This window comes from Periophthalmus magnuspinnatus, chromosome 15 (assembly GCF_009829125.3).
Source record: "Periophthalmus magnuspinnatus isolate fPerMag1 chromosome 15, fPerMag1.2.pri, whole genome shotgun sequence".
Lineage (NCBI taxonomy): Eukaryota > Metazoa > Chordata > Actinopteri > Gobiiformes > Gobiidae > Periophthalmus > Periophthalmus magnuspinnatus.
In genome coordinates this window covers 30,900,435-30,914,692 of record NC_047140.1, presented here as the reverse complement: position 1 = coordinate 30,914,692, position 14,258 = coordinate 30,900,435, and the positions used below count along the sequence as shown (strand labels likewise).

General features: G+C 41.3%; 1 protein-coding gene across 1 annotated transcript; it reads right to left on the bottom strand.

Annotated features, from left to right (window-relative positions):
• Window positions 1-4,350: 4,350 nt before the first annotated feature.
• Window positions 4,351-10,289, bottom strand: perp (p53 apoptosis effector related to pmp22). The gene is made up of 3 exons (XM_033979380.2): window positions 9,883-10,289; window positions 7,552-7,692; window positions 4,351-5,248 (listed from the first exon to the last, which is right to left on the bottom strand). Exons 1-3 carry the CDS (start codon window positions 10,085-10,087, stop codon window positions 5,037-5,039), a joined length of 558 nt encoding a protein of 185 aa, XP_033835271.1. The 5' UTR covers window positions 10,088-10,289; the 3' UTR covers window positions 4,351-5,036.
• Window positions 10,290-14,258: the final 3,969 nt, after the last annotated feature.

Here is a 14,258-nt window from a genome sequence, read left to right as displayed (position 1 = left end):
CAAACCAGCACTGCCCTCTAGTGGCACTGTCACCACAGTGCAAGAGCCTCTAAACATCTGTGTGTGTCTGTGTGTCGGGGTGTGTGGGGGGGTGTGTGTGTCTGTGTGTCGGGGGGGTGTGTGTGTGTGTGTCGGTGGGGGGGTGGGGGGGTGTGTGTGTGTGTCTGTGTCTGTGTGTCTGTGTGTGTTTAAAACATTAAAAACAGGAGCAGGTTGATTATAAATGTTTATTTCCACATTATTAAAGTGACACTGATCTGTAGTTTCATGTGTCCTTCAGATTTATTCAGTTTTTGTGAAGCAAAAGAACCAAAAGTTGTTTTTTTTCTCCATTTCAGTTCTAGTGTTTCTAGACAGAGACAATCATGAAATTTGTATTAAAAGTTCAACAAACAAGTGACATATTGAGTCAGTCTGTCATCGTATTCCCTTATAAATACATTTGATAAAGTATGTATGTATGTATTTTTAATTATTTTGAATGTTTTTCATATTTATTTATTTATTTTATCAGACTATTGCATATGATCCTGATCATGTAGAAATAGTTAAAATGGTTATACCTCATGTACAACAGGTCCCACCTCCTTCCTCCCGGTGGGACATGCCCAGAACACCTCCCTAGGGAGGCGTCCAGGAGGCATCCTGGAGCAGCGACTCTACTCCGAGCTCCTCCCGTGTGACCGAGCTCCTCACCCTATCCCTAAGGGTGCGCCCGGCCACTCTGCGGAGGAAATCCATTTCGGCCGCTTGTATCCACGACCTTGTCCTTTTGGTCATTACCCAGAGCTCATGACCATAGGTGAGGGCAGGAACGTAGATTGAGGTAAATCGAGAGCTTCGCCTTTGGGCTCAGCTCCTTCTTTACCACAATGGACCGATACAGCGACCGCATCACTGCAGATGCTGCTCACTCGTGAACAAGACCCCGAGATACTTGAACTCCTCCACTTGGGGCAGAGACTCACCACCCACCCGGAGAGAGCAAACCACCTTTTTCCGGTCGAGAACCATGGCCTCGGATTTGGAGGAGCTGATTCTCATCCCAGCCGAGGTTCGACCATGGGTCGGATTCTCCTCTCCAGTCCCTGGAATAGACCTTACCGGGAAGGCTGAGGAGTGTGGTTCCCCTGTGATTGGAACACACCCTCTGGTCCCCCTTCTTATACAGAGGGACCACCACCCCGGTCTGCCATTCCACAGGCACTGTCCCCGACCGCCACGCGATGTTGCAGAGACGTGTCAGCCAAGACAGTCCCACAACATCCAGAGATTTGAGGTACTCAGGACGGATCTCGTCCACCCCCGGAGCCTTGCCACCGAGGAGCTTGCCAACCACCTCAGTGACTTCAGCCAGGGTGATGGACGAGTCCGCATCTGGGTCCCCAGTTTCTGCTTCCTCCTCGGAAGACGTGACAGTGGGATTGAGGAGATCCTCAAAGTATTCCTTCCAACGCCCGACAACATCCCCAGTCGAGGTCAGCAGCTCTCCACCCGCACTGTAAACAGTGTTGGTGAAGCACTGCTTCCCCCTCCTGAGGCGTCGGACGGTTTGCCAGAATCTCTTTGAGGCCGTCCGATAGTCCTCCTCCATGGCCTCCCCGAACTCCTCCCAACCCCGAGTTTTTGCCTCTGTGACCGCCCGAGCCGCGGCACTCTTGGCCCGCCGGTACTCATCAGCTGCCTCAGGAGTCCCACGAGCCAACAAGGCTCGATAAGACTCCTTCTTCCTCTTGGTCAGACCCGTCTCCCAGGACCTGTTTGCCATGGGTGACCCTACCAGGGGCATGGAGCCCCTGACGACAGAGCTCCCAGGATCAGTCGGGCTCAAACCCTCCACCACGTTAAGGTGGCGGTTCGGGGGGAGAAATGGTTTTACCTCATCTGATCAGAGCGTCATTGTTTTGTGTTGTTTCATCACAGTCTGATTCCACAGAGTTCTGAGGAAACAGTAAAGTTCTAAAACAGTTGACGCCAATGAAACATTTGCATCGACAGTGACTAAATCCTCCCTCACATTCTCATGAATTCACACATTCTTTTTTGTCACCTCTGGATCATGTCTCTCTGTTTGTCTCTCTGTTTGTCTGTCTCTTCTCCTCTTTCTTCATCTCTCTCTCCTCTTGAGCTCAGGTGCTGTCAGGACATGCTGTGCAGCTCTGTTTCTGGCTCTGAGTGTGGCTCTGGGGGGTGTGGCTCCGGGAGTGGCTCTGGGTGTACTACACATTACAGATGAGTCATAATGTCTTTAGGTTGACTGTACGGCCGAGTATGTCTCACTCAGGGCTGATACTGTTTCTCACAGACTCAGGTTTCTGTGGAGTTGCTGATGAGTGACAGAACCAAACAGACTTAAAATGTTCAGATTCAGGGTGGAACAGTTTTTCTGCAGTGGAGTTGCCAGTGACGAAACATAAACATAACTGTGTGTGGTACAAACTTCCGCCTGTAAACTGATTCACACAAACTGTAGCTGTGTCTGTTCCAAACTCACTGAAAGTCGGAGGTTGTTGTTGTGTCCTTAGGCGCAGAGACACTTCACCCAAATTGCCATGTCTGAATGAGGTGTAGAGTGAGTGTTGTGGTGACGGTCGGAGGGGCTGATGGTGCAGATTGGCAGCCTCACTTCTGTCAGTGTGCCCCAGGGCAGCTGTGGTTACAACAGTAGTTTACCACCACAGAGTGTTGAGTGAATGAAGAATGAACGCAGAGGCTTCGACACATGCAGTACAGGTGTCAGGCATTATTATTATTATGACTCTTATGATTATTGTCTGTGTGAATCTCTCAGTCGTCCAGGTCTGACCCAGAGCAAACGACAATGTTTAAATCTGTCAACTGGACAAATCGTAAGAGTGAAAACGCTGCTCATCCAAGTCACTTCTTCAGTTCTATTCAGATGCTGGTGGCCACTGTCTTAAATCTGTCTGAGGGGAGGGGCTAACCACACTGAAACTGTAAACAGCTGTTGTCTCCAGTTTCAGCTGAGACGACCCTGATATTGTTCTGGGTCTGAGGATGAAGTTGTAGATGGAGGAGAGATTATGTCTCAGGCCCCATTTCTGTTTAAGGAAGGATTATTATTATGATTATTAATATTATGATTATTGTGGTTGTTGTGGCTGTTATTGTTGTCGCTGTTGTTGTGGTTGTTGCGGCTGTTGCTGTGTTTTTTGTTGCTGTTGTTGTGGTTATTGTTGTTTCTGTTGTATCTATTGTTGTGGTTGTTGTCGCTGTTATTATGGTTGTTGTCATCATAGTAGTTGTTGTTGTGTTCATTGTTGTGGCTGTTATTGTGGTTGTTGTTGTTTCTGTTGTGTCTATTGTTGTGATTGTTGTGGCTGTTGTTGTGATTGTTGTGGTTGTTGTTGTTGTCATTGTTGTGGTTGTTGTTGTCACTGTTGTTGTGGCTATTGTTGTGGTTATTGTTGTTTCTGTTGTGTCTAGTGTTGTGGTTGTTGTCGCTGTTATTATGGTTGTTGTCATCATTGTTGTTGTTGTCATTGTTGTTGTTGTCATTGTTGTGGCTGTTATTGTGGTTGTTGTTGTTTCTGCTGTGTCTATTGTTGTGATTGTTGTGGCTGTTGTTGTCATTGTTGTGGTTGTTGTCATTGTTGTGGTTTTTGTCATTGTTGTCACTGTTGTTGTGGTTATTGTTGTTTCTGTTGTGTCTATTGTTGTGGTTGTTGTCATCATTGTCGTTGTTGTTGTCGTCATTGTTGTTGTCATTTTTGTCATTGTTGTGGTTGTCGTTGTTGTTGTGGTTGTTGTTTTTCCTGAACGCTAAATCAGTGTCAGAATATATTCTATTCAATTCAATTTATTTTTCACAATGGTCAAAGTTTAGTAAGGCACATACACACACACGTAGCAACATACTATCTACAATTCTGCATTTATATGCTACATGTTGAAGTGTCTGTCGTTCACCTATTTCCAGTTGACCCTGTGAAAAACATGGAACCCCAAGAAGCTGTGAAGCTCATGTAATGAGTCCATCACCCTGTGAGACACACCCAATGATGGCTTGGCAAGTATTCCTTTTCTTTTACTTTGCCCTACACACACACACACACACACACATATATATACATATAGATAGATATGTATATATATATATATATATATATATATATATATATATATATATATACATATACATATACATATACATATCTATCTATCTATATATATACATATATACACACATACATACACATATATATATACATACATATAACACACACCAACACATACATACATATATATACAATATACACCCATATATTGTATATATCTATATACATACATACACATACATGTATACACACAATATAAAAGAGTCCAGAGCAGGAGGCTAAAGACGTTCTGTTTTTATTAGCATATTATTGCATTATAAAACACAGTATTACAAAAATAAAGCCCAAACATCCTCAAAAACATGAAGCTAGTGTTAGAAAAGAGTTGGAATGACGTTTTATATCGCTCCCTTTAGACACACGACGTTTGAACAGTGCAGTATAAACTCATATTCATTATATCCTCATTACCATCAGGTTAAAAATCCAATACTCCCTTGTTTTCAGACAGTTAAAATAAACTCTTATAACTCAAAATATACAGTCCAGTATCATCTGTCCTTTTGTTTCTCAGTTTACAACAGCAACAGTTAAAAATTATTACTTTTATAATATTCTTGGATGATTTGCAGCCTGTGCAAAGTTGGATTTCGTTTGGATTCTTTCTGACGTCCAGATCAGATTACATTCGTTTGTTTGTTTAAGTGCACTTGTGAATGTTTAATGTGAGGCTAATGGGACGTTTTAGTTTTGTTCAGAAAATAGTGTTTAACTAAATATAAAGATTTGTACAAAAGCAAAGATCTGAGCTCGGCACAGTCCACATCCTTTTTGCTTCGCTGTGAGTGCAGAGCCAAACACGTTACAAGCTTTGGTGACATGCTCCAGTGTCAAACTGTCAAAGGGTCAACCGCATCCAGCTGACCACGCCAAAGTTCTGCAGGGGCCCGGAGCCCTTTAATCGGAGGAGTACAGGTACTTGACTTTGGCCATGCCGGTCAGCTCGTCCTCGTAACGGGGCAGGCAGCAGAAGAGGATGGCACAGCCGAGGGTGAGTATAGTGGCGCCCCAGCCGAAGCCGTACGCCCAGTTGAAGTAATAGTGTCCCTCGTAGATCAGGTCCTGGAACTTCACGGGGTAAATGATCAGAGCGATGACCTGCAGGATGACTGTGGAACGAGAGAACAAGAGGAGAGATTAGACCGGGAGAGACACAGAGGCCCGATTCAAACCAAATGAAAGTCAGAAGACGGGTTTTTTTTAGTTTTTTCTCTGGGACACTTCTCCATTTGCTCGTTTTTTGTTGATTCATTTGCTTGTCTGTTTCTGTTTCATCGTCAGTTTTGTAACTTTCTTTTGATTAAATAAATTCTCATGTTCAGTCGTTAGAGGAAACTGCTGCTGTTGTGATTTTGGGCTTTACAAAAATAAACTGGATTGAACTGAAAGAACCGTACATAAATAATGAGACCAAGAGATTGATCGATTCATTTAAAAGTAGGTCAAATGTTTGCAGCTTAACACACGATAAAGAATATGTAACTGTAAATGTATTTATGTGAACTTTGTGGACTTTACTGTTGAAGGTCTTTAGGTTTTGAGCAAATTAAACGGCATTCTGGTGCATTTTATGTGTAATATTTACTCCACAAAATGATCTTTATTCTTTACGATTTTATGCATTATGGGATTTGCTCAGACGAATAGTAAAAAAATATAAATAATTTCAATACGATGAATGATCTTTGGTGAGAAACAAACACTGTCAAATATAAACTTAAGAAATAAAGTGCAGAGAGTCACACTGGAGTCTTTAAAGAGCCGTATGTGGCTCTTTAGAGAGAGAGAGAGAGAGACCCCTGGTACAGGCGTATGGGTGTGTATAAGTGTAGTATGTATAAGTGTAGTATGTATAAGTGTAGTATGTATAAGTGTATGTATAAGTGTAGTATGTATAAGTGTAGTATTATAAGCGCAGTAATCCCTCGCTCGCTAAACGGGGTGTGTACTTGGCGCTGGGTGAGTCGTGCAGGTGTCTGTGGTTAAACATACAGTTTTTCTTTCTGAAGGGCGTGGCTCTGGACACATTTGCATTTTGTCATTTTGTCTCACAGATAAGTGTATGATTCATATTCTCACGAAAGGCAGGGCAGTGAACTATGTGATGACTTGTGTCTGCATGCATCAGAAGAACGAGCGCAAGATATAAATACTCATTTCTACAGAATCAGCTGGAGGATTGTATTAAATTTGTTTGTTTTGTATTTTAAGCAGAGCCCATGGAAGAGTCTCAGTGTTTTCTTTGGGTTCCTCTGTAGAAATAAAGAGAAAGAAAGAAAATACTAAAGTGTCTGTTTAAAAATGTACTTAAAGAGTAAAAAGTAAAAGTATTTCTCACAGATTTTGAGTCTTGGTCACCTGACGATGCAACAGGTGAGTAAGAGGAGAAGCACTTGGTCTGAATTCACTTTTAGTCTCACAACATTTTGGTCAGAGGGACCGAAACTTTTTGAGAATAAAAGTGAATCAAGAATGACACAGAGTGCGGGAGTTTTCTTAAACTTTCATAGTCTTTAAAGCTTCAAATGTGCTGATTTTGATGAAGATTTGAACTGAAACTATTTTTTTTTCTGTTTATTTGTATATTTTTGTTTTGCTCAAATTCTGAATGTGTTAAAAATAAACCCTCAGCCTTTTCAGCAGGTCTCAGATTATAATAAAAATACTTTTAGTTTTCAGTCCTGTTCTAAAATGTAATGAAGTAGAAAGTACAGATACTGCTCTCAAATGTAGTGAAGTAAAAGTAAAACGTATTCAAGTACAATACTTTATTACTTTTACTTCATTACTTTCCAGTACTGGGTAAAACAGATCAGGTTTCGTTGCCAATGGAGCGTGTCCAATTATCAGAGTGAAACTGTGTGAGATCCAGTCACATTTTTTTGTCCATTTAATTTGATTGATTGCTTGATTGACTTTTTAAAATTTATTTTGTTTTTTTTATTTTATTTTTTGTAGGTTTTTTGTTGTTGTTGTTTGTATAGTTGCATCTGTTTTTTTCCCTTTGATTTAATTTAATTAACAATTTTTTATTTTATTTTACTTATTTCTAAATTTTTTGTTTGTTTGTTTTTTTGTCACATTTTTTTTCTTTGATTTTATTTTATTTATTTTGATTTAATTTGATTTTTAGTTGGGTTTTTTGGCCTTTTTTTTAAAGCTTTTTTTGGTTAGTTTTTTAGCCACATATCTGCCCCGGCCCAACGGTTCCCATAGTGATGTCACACAAAAGCACTGCCCCTCCACCCCCCACCCCCCACCCCCCCACCTCTCCGCACCCACAGCAGCACAATAGTGTGACTTCACATCCACCCGGCGCTCAGACGACTCCACCTCATGAGCTGTTCTCACTCCACGCTCTTCTTAAGAAATTTACGTCAGACTCTTGACTTTTTAGGTGAGCCGGACTTACACACGAGGATGAGCAGGGCGCCGATGACGGGCAGCAGGCCGATGTTAACCGTACGGCACAGGGCGATGCAAGAGATGATGAAGGCGATGACGAGGATGATGAGGCCGATGATCATGAGCGCGGCGACGGCCTGGGCCCAAGCTGCACAAACGGAACAACAAACAATATTAAAACAACAGCACGTACTCAGATTGTTTTGTGTTTTGTGTTTGTATTTTGACAATGATCTCGTCTGATCAGGGCTGATAAATTCAAATCAGGAAAATCAGGATCTTGTCGCAATTTGAAAGTAAAAAGATTGTGTAAAGTTTAAAAAATCTGATACAAATCAATACTAAAACTAGCATCAGAGCTCGATAGTACTGATATAAAAATAAAAAAATAAAACAACGTTGGACCTTTTCTGAACAGTTTTTGGAGAAATTACTTTTATTTTGGGATTGAGCATTTAAATAAAACTAAATTAGGATTAAGATTATGATTATTAAAGTGCTTTTTGACCTTCTAACCCTCTGGGAACGTGGTGCAAACTGGGACAAGGACTCCCCACGATAATAATAATAACGCTAAAACTGCTCAAACCGTCGACTTCGGTTTTGAAATACTTTGATAACTAAACTCAAACCCGATAAGACGAACTCTGCAACTCCCCCTCTGGAATGTGCGGCGTCGAACCCACACCCTCCGCTCTCACTCCCTCGTTTAGTCTCGCACTTTCACCATTTAAACATGAGCTAATCTTGCAGACTTAAACTTTCTTTCCTCGTTTCCTTGTCGTTACAGACCCGCAGATAAAAGGTGACCCCCTGTGTGTTACCGGATCAGTCTCACGTTGAATAATTCACATGTTTTTTGCGTTTGGGTGTGTGCTCAGGCCTGCAGCGATACACACACACACACAAACGCACACGCAAACACACACCGGACTAGTTCAACTGGTTCATGGTTCAGCGTGGATCTGTTGCAAACAAAACTCATGCCAAACTGATTCAAACTGCTGCTAAACTTCTAATAAAACCTGGAGTAACACCATTTTTCACTGTTTCACTCATTGGATCTTCATTATATTTGCACGAGATTTGAGTAAAATTACAATCCCGACTCGTATTCCAAGCGTTTTAAACATCTCAAACTCCATTTATGTGGCATTTTTAGTTTCATTTCTTGCTATAAATCTTCTAGAATCTAGTTTAATCTTGCACGAGCTCTGCCGTTGAATAAAAACATGTTGATTCTTGTCGCTTTATGGGCAATGAGACAATGATCCTAGCGATGCAGGAAGCAGATTTTAAATGTTGATTTGGACGAGAGCCAAATCTACAAGTTCTCTTCCATCAAAGGCCAATATGCAAATGTTTGAGGTCGACTTGTGGGTCTTGTTTTTGAGACTGGGGCAGATTTGGAAAGCTGGGCAATTGTGCAAATCACTAGAGAGAAAACAACACTATGGGCCAGGAGTCTCCAAACCTTTCCAAGCAGCTCACCGAGGGATTTCTGAACAATATTGTGCTCAAATGTGATTAATTAAACGCCAATTATCAGTGTAAATGTGTCTTTTTGATGCCTAACTTTGTGCTCTAATAAACAGATAGTAGTTTATGTTTATAGACGTCAAACTGTGCCCCGTTTAAGGCTTTTTTACGCCTCTTATATTTGCTCAATTTCTTGCAAAACACTAAAATTAGCAGCTCTCTGACGTATTTGTTTTGTAAAGGTGAAAAAAGGTTGAAGACTGCTATTATAGACCAACAAAAACGCCACTGTTTGACAATGTTTAGGCTCAAAACTGTTCTTTTTAGCTGTGTTTATGACTGAATGGGGTTTATTCTGCACTTTTCTCCTTTAATGTTAATTTCCTCTTGATTATTTGTGATTTTTAGCGTCTTTATTGTTCTGTAAAACACTCTGAATTCCCCCTGCGCTGTACAAATAAACCTGTCTTGCCTTGTTTGTCTCTGCTGAGGCCTGAACTCAACCTGACAACTTCCAAGGCTCATAAAAACACAGGCGTTGGCAGAAAGGTATTTTTGTGATCTCAGAATGAAAAAAAAACAAGGACTTTCCAGCTAAAACTATAAAATGTGAATGATCTAAGTGGAAAAGGGAAAGAACAGCGTGGTGATAGTTAGGACAAAGTTCACTGAGCAGGCCTCCACTTCACTATAACCAGTAGTTTTTGGGTTTTGTTAGCAAAGGTCACGTCTTTCACACAGATCTGTTGTATTTTACGCACCACAGAGACATTCAGTGACGCATGACGCACGGATTCATAATAAAGGCTCTATATCACGGCTCAGGTGGCTGCTGGAGGCTTTTTTTTTTCCAACTTACGGAACTCCATGAGCGTCTTGCAGCCCCACTCGTTGTTCCTCCCTCTGCACTGGCTCCACATATTGGCGTAGTGAGACCGCGCGTCCTCGTCCTCCACCCATCCCGACGTAGCAGCAATGGCGATTATGTCAAAAATAATGGCGAAGAGCAGCAGCAGGGGCACGATCCACCTGCATCTGGGGTACGCGATGCCACAGCGAAACATGTCCGAGTCCTGGGGAGCTTTGAGAGCTTTGTGAGGAGTTGAGGAGACGAAGGAAACAAGGACAAGCAGAGGATGAGTGTTGGGGAAGTAGTGTGCCGCGCTCAGCCCTCCGTGCGTATTTACGCAGAGGAAAACTGTGACTAACTGATAAACCAAGCTCCACCCGAACCTGAAACGCTTGTCTGGGAAAAGGGAGAGGTGTGTGTCACGCAAGCCCAGCCCCGAACGTGTCATGTTACAGTCAGACAGATACAGGAGCCATTCAGCAGCCTGGAGATCAGCTGAGGAGATTTGGACAAAGACGCTTCTAGTTTAAGTTTGGGTTATAATCGAGTTGGAGCAGTGTAGATAAACTCAATAAACTGATCGGAAATACAGAAAAGGAAAGGGAAAAGTGGACAGTTGTGTTGTTTTTCAGATGACCAGCAGGTGGCAGGCAAATCCAGTAGAGTTAAAGAGCAGAGAGGTGAACGCACAGGCAGAACCTTTGTGTTTGCTCCACTTTAAGAAGAACAGTTCACATTTATGAGGAAACAGATGATTCATTTGTTTGTCTGTTTCTGTTTCATTGTTGATTTTCTAACTTTCTGTTGGTTAAATCAATCCTCGGGTTCAGCCCAAAGAGGCGACTTCTGCTGCTGTTGTGGTTTTGGGCTTTACTAAAATAAATTAAAGTGAAATTGAAGCAGAGAATCCAGATTTAATTAAAGGGAGAAAACACAGGCTGCTGAAAACCTGACTGGACAAAACGTGTGATTTCTTACAGTAAATGTGACAGATAAAAATATTACATTGATACTTTTCAGCTGATATGATGGTGGTGTGATGCTATCTGTAGGCACTGCTCTGTCTGCAGCTCTGTTAGACTTTAATGTGAGTTTATTTTAACACAATCTGACCATAAAAAACACTGATTTAGCTGGAACTACAACAGGTGAGCGGATTTAGGGCTGTTAAACAAGTCTCTCACGCATAAAATGAGTCACAAGCTAGCATTAGCATTAGCATTAGCCAACAGTGTTTCCATTAGCCGCTCTCGACTTTTTGTGTAAAAATCAAACTTCTAAACAGACCCATGAGCTCAGATTGATCACACGCTCCTGAAAAATGTGCTGTTTTGTGTTTTTTGTTGAGTTTTTAGACAATCTTATGTGTGCAGTGTGTCTCCATGGTGACTGCTGAACATTCCACCATAGAGATACATGTAGAACCCCTCCAGCCTGATGCGTGACGTCACTACAAAGTGTCAATTCTGGAAACACATAGAACACGGAGGTCTGGGGCTAAAACACAAACACAACACATTCAAATCGTTTATTATCAGCACATGTTTGTCTTACCGTTCAGCCTCCTGCTTGTCTCGTTTCTTTCCATGGAATGTTTCACTGTGTGGCATTAATCTCATCTTTTATCATTTATTCCATCGCATCAGTAAAAAATACCTAGAAAACCCTGTGTTCTTAGTGTGCGTGGGCTCGCCTCTCCGCAGATCTATAAGATGGCCGCGTCATCTGCTTGTCTCCTTGGAAACAGACGAAACTAATGCCATACTGTGGAATATTTTAGGCAGAACAATGACACACAACTCCATGGAGACGAGCAGGTGGCAGAAGCATCACTGGAAAGAGACGTGTGGTTCAGACATAATGAGTTTAATCACATATTTGTTTGTTTTTTCTTTTTTTTTTTTTTTTAATAATTTTATTTTTAGTTTTTTTTGTTTTGTTTTTTAGTCTCTCTCTCTCTCACACACACACACACACACATATCTGCCCATAGTAATGTCTAACTAATGTTCTACTTTTATTTATTGCTAGTAAATAACTGTCATGTCAGTTGGTAGTAGTACTAGTAATAGTAGTACTAGTAGTATTAGTAGTAGTGGTGTTTGGTAGCAGTTGTGATATTAGTTGCAGCACCAGTGGAAGAGTACTAGAGTACCAGAATACTCGAGTACTCGCTCTAATTGTAAACTCCTTGGTCTTTTGAGCTGCCCCTCACACACACAGCGCCCCCTAGACATTAAAGTCCCACATGACACTAGTCTCTGATCTGTTCTAATGTTGTTTCCTCATCACACACAGACCTGGAGTTGTGTTTTGTTTCATTCTCACATGTTTAACACACAAACTCCACAGATTTACGCTCTGTTCCACCTCGTGATGTCATCGTGTGGTGATACAGGAAGTGCTCCGCTGTGTTTTTAAACTCCACACACCTTCATTTATAGAATCATTTGGATCATTTCAGACCTAGAGTTGCCACTTATCTCGACTGGACTAAAGGTAAAAGTCGCTGTTCACTTGAAAACTCCCACTCGATGACATCACAAGGTGGAACAGAGCGTTTTGAGCTTTGCAGATGGAGACGGACTTACAATAAAGTCACTCAAACATGTGTGAATGAAACAAAACACAACTCCAGGTCTGTTTTTTGAGGAGGAAACAGTATTATAACACGGCTTAACGCTCACAAGTGTCAGTTTTGGCGTAATATAGGACCTTTTAAAGATGCAATATGTAACTTTTAAACACCGTCGGTTTGTCTGTGAAGTCCCACACAGCAACGACACGGAGAAGAGAAGGTGTCGAGCCCTCCACCTACAAACACAGCGCTTCTTTAATGCAACGTCACAGAGTTAGAACGACAAAAACACACCACGCACGCGGATGGAAACTCGTATGAACTCGTCTGACGGTGTTAGAAGTAAAAGTGACATGGCTGAAATGGCGTGGAGACGGGGGACAGACATGGCAGAGTGAGGTCCTCGAGGTCTCGTCTGAGAGCTGCCGACGTTATCGAGGAAGTAAACTCTCAAAAACGTCCTTTAAATCAAACAATAGGCCACATTAGCGTCTATTCAAACAGACTCCAGGGCGCTCTCCACACCGGCCTTCACCGTTCACTCTTTTGTCGTCCGATAATGGGGCTGTTTTTCTTATCCGCAGTCTCTCAGGGGATTGATTTATGTTTGTATGTTTATTTCTCACAACTCTACAGCCTGGAAAGATGAACGAGGCGGCAGAAAAACCTCCATCCAGACAATGAGGAGCACTTTTGTACAGTTTATGAAGCTCTCTAGCACCACCCGCAGGTCAAATACAACAATCAAACATACAATCCAAAGCACAGGTCGTCCAGCAAGTCTCTTTACAATTTAAAATATCAGAATCAGACTTGTTTTTTGTGTTTTTTTGTGTGTTTTTCCCTCATTTAATCCACGTCTATATCGGAAACATTAGTCACATGAAGCACATCGAGACAGGACTGGATTTCCTGTCGTGTTTCGCTGTTTCAGAGCCTCATCGCGGCTTCAATCGCGTCTGTATCTTTGGCTTTAGTTCGGTAATGTTCCGTATTTTTGTTCGATTCGCGACGTCTTTAGCTCAGCCTCGTAGAAACAAATCCAAAACGTGGAAAACGTGCACTTTAAACCCATTTTGTGCGTTTTTTTCATGAGTTTTTGCACAATCTTATATGTGCAATGTGTCTCCATGATAATCGCTGAACATTCTACCATTGAGATACATGTAGAACATCCCCATCACAATGTCACTGCACTCTATTGTGGTATTTTATAATAAGAAACGATAGAAACACATAGAACACGGAGGTCTGGGGCTAAAACACAAACACAACACATTCAAATCGTTTATTATCAGCACATGTTTGTCTTACCGTTCAGCCTCCTGCTTGTCTCGTTTCTTTCCATGGAATGTTTCACTGTGTGGCATTAATCTCATCTTTTATCATTTATTCCATCGCATTAGTAAAAAATACCTAGAAAACCCTGTGTTCTTAGTGTGAGTGGGCTCGCCTCTCCGCAGATCTATAAGACGGCCGCGTCATCTGCTTGTCTCCTTGGATATAGACGAAACTAATGCCATACTGTGGAATATTTTAGACAGAATAATGACACACAATAACGCATCACTGGAAAAGGACGTGTGGTTCAGAGACATAATGAGGTTTTTAGTCAGATTTTTTATTTTTTTAAATTTTGTTTTAGTGTTGTTGTTTTTTCCTTTGACTTAATTTGATTTATATTTATTATTTAATTTTATTTTATTTTAGTAGTATTTATTTATTATTTATTGTTTTATTTTTTATTTAATTTTATTATTATTATATTTATTATTATTTTATTTTTTTTAATTTGTTTTTTCCACAT